At 36.7% G+C, this 11843-nt stretch overlaps 2 protein-coding genes across 3 annotated transcripts in view; one reads left to right on the forward strand and one right to left on the reverse strand.

Moving 5' to 3' along the window:
• Nucleotides 1-345: 345 nt before the first annotated feature.
• LOC112509328 (rac-like GTP-binding protein 3) lies at nt 346-4123 on the forward strand. 2 transcript variants are annotated; one of them, XM_025114229.1, is made up of 8 exons: nt 346-657; nt 1586-1673; nt 1869-1978; nt 2073-2136; nt 2421-2446; nt 2517-2582; nt 2662-2756; nt 3763-4123. In XM_025114229.1, exons 1-8 carry the CDS (start codon nt 553-555, stop codon nt 3800-3802), a joined length of 594 nt encoding a protein of 197 aa, XP_024969997.1. In that variant the 5' UTR covers nt 346-552; the 3' UTR covers nt 3803-4123. The 2 variants fall into 2 exon arrangements, with proteins under 2 accessions (XP_024969997.1, XP_024969996.1); XM_025114228.1 differs by having other exon boundaries at nt 350-657; nt 2382-2446.
• A 4212-nt stretch (nt 4124-8335) lies between these two features.
• Nucleotides 8336-11843, reverse strand: part of LOC112509180 (uncharacterized protein At5g50100, chloroplastic-like) — a 5570-nt gene continuing 2062 nt past the window's right edge. The window contains exons 2-8 of the mRNA XM_025114035.1: nt 11238-11436; nt 10676-10783; nt 10516-10572; nt 9166-9231; nt 8977-9037; nt 8863-8906; nt 8336-8763 (exon numbers count right to left, since the gene is read on the reverse strand). Coding sequence (XP_024969803.1) covers nt 8725-8763; nt 8863-8906; nt 8977-9037; nt 9166-9231; nt 10516-10572; nt 10676-10783; nt 11238-11436 — 574 coding nt within the window. The 3' untranslated portion in view covers nt 8336-8724. The remainder of the gene's footprint in view (nt 8764-8862; nt 8907-8976; nt 9038-9165; nt 9232-10515; nt 10573-10675; nt 10784-11237; nt 11437-11843) is intronic.

An 11843-nucleotide genomic window follows, 5' to 3' on the forward strand; every position in this document is an offset into this window, starting at 1 on the left:
TATATATATAGACTTGAGATCATGTGAGACCAATGGTTTTTCATGAGACCCGTAAGACCAATTATCAATCTTTGGATTAGATCTATAATCTGACAATCTAAACATTTATAAACGCCACGAGATTTCTTAATAATTACCAAATTGCCACCGTGCAATTTAAACCGTTAGATCATTAACTTATAAAGTTGATCAATGAACATAAATTGGTCTTACGGGTCTCATAAAAAAACATTTGGTTTCACGTGAACCCAATCATATATATATATATATATGTATATATGTATATGTATATATGGTTGAAGTAAAGGAGTGTGAAAAATCATGTGACTCTATTTAGCCTCCCCCCACCTTTTGTCTTTCTTCCACAAAACCAAAAACACAGACACACACACACACCAGCATTAAACAAAACACAAAAATCCCTCCTTCCCTTCTTCCATAATTTCAATTCCTTTATTCTTCTTCTTCTTCATCCTCTTCTTTCATTGGATTCTTGTTAATTCTACAGTTTCATTATTATTATTATTATTATTATTATTATTGTGTTCTTGAATGGCTGCAAGTGTCTCCAGGTTCATCAAGTGTGTCACTGTTGGTGATGGTGCTGTTGGCAAGACCTGTATGCTTATTTGTTACACCAGCAACAAATTCCCCACTGTAAGTCAACCCATTTATTATTCCTTTTGCATCTGGGTTTCTTCTTTATTTTGCAGCTTTCTTTCAAGATTCCTTTTCTAGGGTTCTGTGTCTGTCTGATGATTTCTTGGCTCCTTTTGCTTTGGTTTCATCTTTACTTTGTAGTCTTGTGAAATTGCCCTTTTCACATCTAGTTTTCTTCTTCTTTTTCCATAAAGAAACCAAAAGGAAAAGGTGAGAATTCTCCACACTTTATCTGCATACTTTTTTTGTAATTTATCAAGATTTGAACCAAGATCACAGGACCAAACTATGGGAGCTAAATCTTAACTGATTATAAACAACTAGATGTCTGTTTATCTTGACTTCTACACTGTCAGTTTAGTTTGTTACAAAATCCTAGAATTCTAGGATTTTGTGTAAACTAAAGTGACAGTGTACAACCCGAGATAACTAGTGGTATAATTGTTTAATCGATTGACCTAGCTATACCCTAGTCCAGTGATCTTGGTTCAAATCTTGATTGGTCACAAAAGGTGTATGGGTGTTGATTTTTGAACCATTTGGTCAATTCAAGGCACTAAAGCTATAAAATTTTAATATTGATGATATAAAAGGAAATTAGTAGGTAGATGGTTCGGATTAGAATACAATGTTTTCGTAAAGCATAAAGTCGGGTTTTCAGAGTCACGTCCACTGATCAGAATCGCATCGGTCTACAAACGATTCAAAGGAAAGGGTTAAATAGAATACCAAGTTCTTTTCTTTTCGGTCGATTACAGTGCTTGTTTTGTGTTGATACAAACAAAATACTAGCAAAAATGCACCAATGGGTGCCTTCTATGAACACCAATCACCCATTACTTGTTATTGATGTTGAACACACACATTTTGTGTGTGTGTTATGACGGTGTATTAATTAATCATAAAATAATTTGATGTTAACCAGGATTATGTACCAACTGTATTTGATAACTTCAGTGCAAATGTTGTGGTTGAAAGCACCACTGTCAATTTAGGCCTCTGGGACACTGCTGGTAAGATTTTATCCACAGTCACAAATGCTGTCATTTTCATTTTTAGAAGGAAAAAACCGCAAAGCGGAAACCGGAAACCGCACCTGAACAATGTGAAATAGTTGATACACGTTGATTTTCTAGACGGTATCAGATTCAAACTCAGGACCTGTAGGTTATGTGACTGATTTGGGTGATGTTTTTATTAACTCATAGGGCAAGAAGATTACAACAGGTTAAGACCCTTGAGTTATCGAGGAGCCGATGTGTTTGTTCTAGCCTTTTCATTGGTTAGTCGAGCCAGCTACGAGAACATACTCAAGAAGGTGTGTCGAGTATAAATTCCCCTTCTAGAATCGTTCGGTTTCATTTTGTTGGTGTTTTGAGTGATTTCTGATAGATAGTCGATTACTTGAGCAGTGGATACCCGAGCTTCAGCATTTTGCTCCCGGCGTCCCTGTTGTGTTGGCTGGAACCAAACTTGGTATGCTGCTTTTTTAAGTCGATAATCATTTATATATGATAAAACTCACACATACTCCTCAACTTTGGTAAGACTTGAACCCTTGACCTCCAGGAATGTCGGGCTCTACCAGTAACTTGGATATTATTGGGCCAATGACCCTTCGGTCAGTATGTTGCTTTTAAGAAGCATGTAGAATGCTCAAAGTTGTTTCGTTAGAACTTTTAGAAATGTGCAACTTCAAAATGATCGATATATTTCTTTAGATCTTCGCGAGGATAAACGTTACTTAGCTGATCATCCAGGTCTAGTGCCCGTGACAACCGCTCAGGTACGCTTTCCGCTGCCATTGCTCCCCGATTAGTACTCAGATTATGGATTTTGGGTAACAATGTGATTAGGGAGAGGAGCTCCGTAAACAGATGGGTGCTGCATATTACATCGAATGCAGCTCTAAAACTCAGCAGGTACGAAAAACTGCTGATTGATATCGTTATTTCAGCGATTATTGCTTTGGATTTTTGATCAAATTTTCTGAAAAAACAGAACATAAAAGCTGTCTTCGATGCCGCGATACGGGTGGTTATCAAGCCACAACAAGCACCAAAGGAAAAGAAAAAGCCACGCCCTGGATGTTTTGCGTTAGTTTCTTAATCTGATCTCTTTGCATCTCGATTTCTTTACAAAAATTCAAACTTCAGGGTTTTCTCGGACTTTTGATGGCAAAACTAGGGATGTAGATTGCTTAATAGGTAATATCGTACAAATTTCATGTCGATCACACTCTTACACAAGTGAAAGATCTTCACGGAAACAATCGTTCTATTCCTTGAGGTAGAAGACATGTTTGCTTACATCCCATCCCTCCTAGATTCTGCTTCTAAGTGGGATATTCATAATAGTTATGTGGATCAAACAATTTGCACACATTCACATTCATTTCCGAAGATCCTTCTTATAAGCTTGCCTCGTAAATAACCGTAATATGTTTTGCCATATAAGAACCTTCTAAAACCGAAAGATTCATGTAGCAAAACTAGGTTTCAGGCGAGTTGAGCTACTTAGAATTGGATCACAAATTTGATCATTCGGCCAGATATCAAGGTATATGATCTGATAAGCAATGGCTACCAGACTTTCTGGCCATCTACTAAGAAAAACTGGGTAAGATGCTCTAACTGTGCAAGTCTCTCCAGTCCTACTCGGTTAGCATCTCGGTCAGCAACATTTGTTGGTCAGAAGGTGTTTGTAAACAACAGTATCTCTTACCCTATAAGCACTACTTATCCCGTGACAGACTATAAGCAATTGGTAAACAACCCCTTAAAAGACGACTTTTTGACTTTTCCCTTATGCTGTCTGCTTTTTTGTCTTGTAAAGTAAACTTTCTTCATGTATCTGTATGGTAATTGGTAAGGCTGCATATGGTACATGAGACGGGACTGGACAGCAGAACAAAACTCACCGTTTCGGGACGGGTCTAGTCCAGTTCTGTCTTGTTAGAGTACCAAACGCTACCTAAAGAGGATTTATGAGCGGGCATCAGTGGATATAAACAAATGGTTAACTAGAATACTTCGTTCAGTTTTCTGTTGTGATTGTATGTGTACTGAGATTAGAAGCTAACTAGTTTTGATGGGATTGCAGAAACATGTTCTGCACAAGGAAACTGACTTGCCTGGGATAAGACAGATTCTGGATTCATTCATCTATTCTTCAGCTCCAATGTAACTTAACATGCAACTTTGATCGAATCGGCTGCCACTGTTAGTAAATAGGCAAGCAGAGAAGCATATTCGTTGGATATGTCCATCACAATTTATGTGTGTTTTTAGCTTTAACCATTTTGTATAAAAATCAATACTGAATAGGTGCTTGTAATTCAGTTTCTAGATATATTGTTGTTTCTAAAGTAAAAAAAAAAAAGATTTACAGAGAAAACCTCAGGGACACCAGGATAGAATTATGATGTCCTAAATTTATCGTGGAAATATTATCTGTTTGTTGATTGATAGTCCCCATAACCTAGAGTTGAAGACCATCGATAGCAGTTGCACAACACTTGGTTCATGTTTGTACTTTAAGATATATACTTTTGATACTAAGGGGTCATTTTCAAACAGAAATTGGGTAATCGCTAACCGGGTAAATGTGGTCTGGGCCAAAACTAATTACGAACCGAGTAACGTCCCCCTGTTAGCTTACCATGTCAGCATCATGGAGAGGTAAGAGGGACTTGGTAAAGAATCTTTGACTGTGTAAGAGTGGTAAGCAGGAAGTAACATGCTAGCTAACTGAGGCCAGGACCAGACAACTAAACCAGAACCCAACTATAGCTGGACCACAAAGCTAGAGCCCGACTAGGCAACAGTTGCTGGAAAACTAGCCCCAGGGCATGGGTGTCAAATATGGGCTATCTTTGGACATAATTGTTTACAGTTCAAGCTATCAATTGGTCATGCCTAGCAAAAACTTTTTGCACTCACCTAAAAATTATACACATAAACTGGAGTGTTTTGTTGCCATCTGCTATGAAGTCGTAAACTCGTAATCATTACAAGCTATGTCCTTCTGAGATGGGGCAGGACTGAGTGACACCAAAATATGTGGAACAAAAAACAAGGAGATGGGACAAGACTGACACATTGCCAAACTACCAATGTCAGAAAAAACTCCGAAACCTTCCACAGTTCTTTCACCCGCCTACCTCACTCTCGCTTGTCCAGTCCAGTCCATGTATCATAGTCTCCACTGCATGTTTGATGATTGTCCAAGCTTCTACACAATTCAAATGCACAATGGCACATCACACTCTTTTACCTTCTTGGTCTGGAAACCGAGAAGATGCGTTGCCTAGCTATCTTTGTATTTTAGTGTTTGTTTGCATCAGGCCTCTTTGAGTGTGCATGAGTGATATTATCAAGCTTCAGTTTAAAGCTTATACTTTAGGATTCATTTACATTAGTTACTATTATCATAAAAAGTTGGATCCATTACACCTGAACGATATGTGATGACGATGGCAACATATAATTCTTGCAACTATGCATTCCACCAAAACAGAGAAAATTTTGAGCTCCATTTGACCGTTCAAATTGTGTAAACCATGGTAACCATACCTGATACTTCGTTGACGGATTTCAAGTAAACTCATATCTCATAAACAAGAATAAGATCATATGTTATAACTAGCATAATCTTTTGATTGTAAGATTGATGGTTTCGAAAAAGTTTGTTTTAAATCTAAAAGTTTAAAATAGTGATGAAAAACTTTAACATGTGGTGAGATGGAAACTCAACTGATTTATATTAACTTACATAGAGTGTTATTTAGAATAATTAACATTGTGACTGTAAATGATGTCAATCGGTATATCATATAATGTTTTTTTATGGTGGAACGGATTGACGATGATATGGTAAAATAATATTAATTTAAAATAATTATTGATTGATTTCACGTTTAGGAATACTCCGAAAAACGGTTTTATATGAATTATAGTAGTTTTCTTGAATTAAAAATGTTATTTCTAATGATAAAAATGACCTATTAAAAAATCGTACTTATCAAGGGAGTTTTTTTATATCTCATCCAAAGCCTATAAAATATCAGGAACAAACCTATATTGAACAACTATAAATGAAATTATTTTTTAAATTTACTAAAGATGTTGAGTGATGGGCATAGAAATATAGAATTGTTTTTAGGTTTTAGGACGTGGTCGTCTTCATGTCATGGACTACATTCATTTTGAGGCAGTTTCCATGCATGCCCCTTCTTTTTGCGGATGTTAGCAATCAGTTCTTTCTTGAATTACCTCTATTTTATATATATAAGGGTCCATTTAAAAAAGAACTGATTAGTTTGTGATAACTGTGAGATTCAATCTCAACTACAAATCAATGGATAAATTAGAAAACTAATATTTTTAGTAATTTGACTTAAAATTATAATTAAAGAGCATTTTAGATATTTTAAAATTTTTATCTCTCATCTCTCTAGCTCTCCTACCTCCGGTCTCGGATGAACACCATGTGATACCCAAATTACACCAAGATACACTATGTGGTATTCAAAATACATACAATGTAATACCCAAAACACACTAAGTAAACTTTGAGACCACTGTGATACAAATTTTATCATTGTGATACCAACTGTGGAGGGGATGGGGGAAGGGAGATAGGTAGTGTGGGGGTCACAGGGACAAAGATGGGGCTAACTGTTAAGAATGCTCACAGGTGGGTGTTTAGTGGTCGATCATTGGAGACGGCGTCTTGGTCAGACAAGATGACTGGAGGAGGTCACCGGAGTCCGGAGTGATGATGGGTGCCGAAGAAGGCCACCGGATTTGGTCCCTATGTGTTTGTGTGTGTGTGTGTGTGTATATATACATATATTAAAATAATTAAACTAACTAAAGTAGGAATATTAAACTAATTAAAGTAAATTATATAATCAACACAATTTACTCATTTACCCTTTGTTTTATTTTAGTAAATAACATTAATTATCTAAAATGATTGACTCATATTGAACCTCACAGTTGCCACAAACTATATAGTTCTCACAATGAACTGAACAACTTTTTTTGTGACGATGGTCAATGACAACGAATTTTTAAGCTTACTTGCTGATAACGTGTTATAGAATAACAGAAAAGGAACAACAATAGAATAGTGAGAAGGAATATGTAATCTCATTAATCATAAGCCCTTTTTATAGGGATGAGTTACAATTAGATAACTGCGAGATATTTCACTTCTAATTTAACTCTGATATATCTATCTCTATCGTCATATCATTTAGACGTTGACACACTTATCCTACAACATAATGGAGTATTTTTCTTTCTATTTGCTGTTGTTGCTCATGCTCTTAGCTCCTGCTAGTTGCTAGTCTGAATATAATACAGTATATCTCTACAAGCTTCAACAGAGTACCTACATTTTTCAGCTTCAAGGATGAACCTATGTCATCCACTTCCTCACAAGAACATATTGAACACAAGGCACTACTTTCTTGGTGCTAGTTGCAGCTAAAAATGTTTCTAAACTTTATTTTGCATATATAAACAAGAGAAGCTGACTGACTCATAGTCCACTCTAATAAAGTGACAGATGTATATTCTTGTGGCATTTGCAGACTCTTGGACCAATGACTTCTAAGATCCGGAATGACATGATAAACCATGCTCAGAAGTCCGATGGGATGTTTTTGTACCTTGATCCAAGTAATGAACGACATGTTGTGGTTCTCGATGTCAAACTACAATTAAAGGGATTAATAGCAGACCCTCATCAGTACTTACTGGTTGACCACCTATCTGACAAACAAAAGGCAAGACACTCTCTTTCTATCTATCTACCTATCTATCTATCTATCTAACTATCTCCGCCCATGATTCATTTTAATTGATTCTATTAACAGGTAGATGCCCAAAATTTAGTAAATTTTGCATGTGAACACTTGGAGGTGCTCCACCCTTTTGAAGATAAGGCTTCTCTCATAGAACATCTCAAGTCAGGCACTGGTTTCAGCTCATTACCTTCTGCCAATCAAAGTTTGGGGACTTCCATGGTAATTGATAGACCACCAAGACCCTCTTCACAGACTACTTGTTCATTCCCAGTCTCATTGGAGCTCCAAGCAATTTGGATAACTCGAACTTGCACATGGCCCAAAGCAAGAACCAGGCACCTGTAGTAAGCTCTCAATCTGAATGGGGGAAAGAGATGGTCCCTTTAGATGAAGAGATGACTTACTCTACAAATTACTATCAGGAGCATATTTTGTTGCATCCGCCCAATCTTGAGAGTCCAAATGGGAATAACTTTGGGGCTGCTACTGAAAGGCATGCACATAATCCTACAGAGCCAGGTACCTCTTCTCAGGTTGTTGAGTCTCTACCCAATACATGTGGGATTATGAATGCATCAGACATCTTCTGTCAGAGTCTGGGAGACTTCCTGGATTTTGATTGCCTTAGACTATGATTCTAACATTCACCTTGAGATTCTTAATAACGAGTGGCATTCTAAGCCAACAAATTCTGATGCTAGTGCTCTGATGGTGGCTGTTCAGACTGTTTCTGCCTGTCCTATTGCCCGTACAAGATGGACAAAGGTGTCCAAACTGCTAAGGTGGAACTCACTGAGGGAAAGGATCAGCCTTCCAGAAGGGATTCAAGCCCTCAAAAAGCAACGGTGTTATTAGATGGCATGGAATCACACACTTCTTTCTTTCATTGCTTTCTGATGAATCCATGTACAGTTGTACTATTACAAGAAGAAATCTCATGTTCCTTCTTTTTTTTTTTCCTTTTCTTGGGAGCATAGTATTGATGCTTTTGTCTTTGTAAATTGTACATAGAGGTTTTAATTTATTGTTTTGAACTATCGAAAAGCACATAACCATTATTTAATGTATGTATATATACATAACTTCCACTATTACAGATGTTGGCATGCGGCTTTTTATACTTGATGTAAAACATGTAATTGTTACTGTACGGCGTCTAAGCAGACAGAGTCATGCCTTTAAAATTTATGGACATGAAATCTTGCCTGAACGTAGATTATGGACACAATAAGGAAGAGCTCTGAAGTTTATATCCTACAACTCTTGCTGTCATTGCATGTTTCATCCTGTCAATTTTGAAGAACCAATAAATCAATATCATACTGTATCTATTTATTGATAAATTAAACAAGCACTCTAAACTAGAGATCAATGTATAATCTGACCTTTTTCTTTCTAGCCTCCAAAACTTCTACTAAAGGTGGTCGACCTGAAAACAATAACGTTAATCAGTATGTAGAAGAAAACCAAGGACATATGCACGACTCTAGGTCACAAACCTGTGATTGGGAGACGATATTTAGCCCAAACACCATAAACAGCATCAGCTATTGTTGCAACCTGTCAATAACATGTTTTGGGACCAACATAATTTAAGGATCAACACCCATCACAGGATAAACAGACATCAAAGTAGGCAGTTCCACCAACAAAAGCATTATGGCTGCAATTTGGTAAAGATGACTTACAGGCTCATACTTAGTAATTGCATAAACCCATCCTAGATCAACTGCTTCGTATAACTTTCGGAATGCCTGCAGAATTTCAAAAGCTTGAGATGCCATTTCTTGACAGGAAAATGTTTGCAAAGAAAAGGGAGAAGATCAATAAGCTAATAACAAGTGATATTTGTTCCGACTCCCAGCTAAAAAACCAAATCAAACAATCCCGGTAAATCCCATACAGAGATAGGGTCTAGAGTATAATGTGCAAATGATAAAGGCCCAATTAAAGTATATGTGAGAAGAAGGAAACAGGCCACAGCTGCCGATATGGGCCAGCTGAATTCTGTTCTTGGGCTTAAGCTGGATCCACTCGGTCTAGAAGTTAGCGGTAATTTGAAAGAGTGGGGAGCAGTTACTATGCCTAATTAGTAGCAGGAAGATGAAAGGGKGAGGAGTTACTATGCCTAATTATTAGCGGGTAGATGAAAGGGTGAGGAGTTATTCCTCTGCCTACTTAATGTCGTGGGTTATTTAAAGCAGGCTTTTTACATTCGTTATTTTTCATCCTTGGTTTTCATTATCAAAGTATTGTGTAATTGGAGACATTGCCCCTCTCGAATCGGGCCGATTATTTCAGTTCCAATCAAAGTTGCCTGCTTGAATTTTAGATCTTATCAGCAAACCTTGCCTGTTGTTTCCGTGAATAACCCAGCTTGCAAAACGAAAATTTTAAATTTTTTTGCCAGCAAGCTACACGTGAGGTTGTTCTGGTCAATATTACTAGTCCTATCTTTTTGGTTGAGACTTGAGATCAAATATCCTAGTACAGTTATTAGAGCATCTCAAACAGGTTCTCCAAAGTTTTCTTCAAACCGGAGAAGCAAAACTCAAAATCTCTAAAACAAATTACATTCAACTCCAACAGATTCTCCATGGAGATTGCAACATTAATTATATTATTAAATTTTCTATACATTTCATAAAATATTGTTTCTCTCTCATAAACATTTAATTTCAAGGTTTCTTATTGGTGAAAATATAATAAAAAATTGTTTCTCGTATTCATTTTTGGAGAGCTCTCCAACTTTGGCGAATTTCACACTTTCTCATGTTTTCTCCATTTTTTTAGAATCTGTTGGAAATTTTTTTTTGCCCAAAATCTCCATTTCTCCATTTTGGAGAATCTGTTGGAGATGCTCTTAAGTGAGAATCAACATAATATCATTTCAATACGGGTAGGTTCATCCACTTTCTTTCTTTTATGACTGCAAATAAGATACGTTAAAAAAGCTAAGTCCTATAAAGTTAAGACGAGAAAACATCAATGCTGAGCAACACTTGGAATAATAGCATATCGGTAAAAGAAGAGCATACCTCAACGCTAGTGACTACAGTTCCATCAGACATGATTGCATGAATCGTTCCCATAGCCTAAGAATGTCGAAAGATTGTTAATGTTAAATCTACGGTGCATAATAATAAGAGGAATAGCAGTGAATACCATAAACATGGATCAGGATGTTGACTAACATACAGTTTTGTAGTCGAGGCCTTGATTATCCTCCGGAGAATAATCATCTGAACTTATATCAACAAAGTTGATTGAATTGTATTTCTTATTCCTTTCCTTTAGCATGTTAACCTAACAAGAAACATAATTTAGTCTAAACAATGTGTACCACACAAAGAGCACTGTCTTTGTATAAGCCTATCCCCACCCCCATAGCTATATGTAGAGAGGATTGTGTGAGAATTGACATTCTCATAGTTTCATACATGACAAAAAGGTTTGGAATGTGAGAATAAATCTCAACTGTGAAACTGGATGAGAGGGATCTGATCAACAAGGTGGCTACCACTTCTTTTTAGAACAAAAAATATTCTTCCCCTATTTTTCAATCGAAAATAGGTGAAATATTACCAAAATCGGAGCCAAACAAATTATACCAATAAAACGAGCATTTTATTCTCTTTAATTTAACATTCATATCGTATACCTTTTCGTTTGTTTTTTCGTCATCCTCACCTTCTCAACCTTTTGTCATTCTCATTTGAACTTGCCCTTATATTATGTACGAGAATTAGAAGTGCCATACCTCACGCATGCAAAGTGGACAATCACCATCATAAAGCATTTTAACCTTCCACTCAGGGGGAGATTGCCCACGCCCACCATTATCCGCTTTCATGGGAGTTATAGGGTCTGTTGTTGCCTCTTGTATTGCTCGAACAGAAAATCTGTATCCTGTAACCATTGACAATCGTAACATAATGAGCGTATAAAATAAATAACCCCTACAAATTGCAAAAGATATGCTCATGTAATCATGCTCTCTCATTCATTCCAAAGGCCAAACTTGCTACTCAAGCAAATGTATATACTACAAAAAGTTTGACAGTTTCAACCCCAAAAATATGCTAGGGGTTCTCTAAATATTCGTGAAAAATGTAATCAGAGGGCCAAAAATCGTTTGTAACAGACTGGAATGGGCAAACGCTATTCATGTTTACCTATAATATATTGATGGTTTTGAAGCCGGATCTCCAGGTAGAGGTATAATGGATGTTTCATGTGATAGGAAACCAGACTTAGCAGCATTTATAACTAAGTTAAATTTCGCAATGAATACGTTTTACATTTGAAACTTTCGAATCCGATTCAACAAAAGTTAAATTTCGCAATGAATACGTTTTACATTTGA

The sequence above is a fragment of the Cynara cardunculus genome (assembly GCF_001531365.2).
Source record: "Cynara cardunculus var. scolymus isolate 2C chromosome LG 3, CcrdV1, whole genome shotgun sequence".
NCBI lineage: Eukaryota > Viridiplantae > Streptophyta > Magnoliopsida > Asterales > Asteraceae > Cynara > Cynara cardunculus.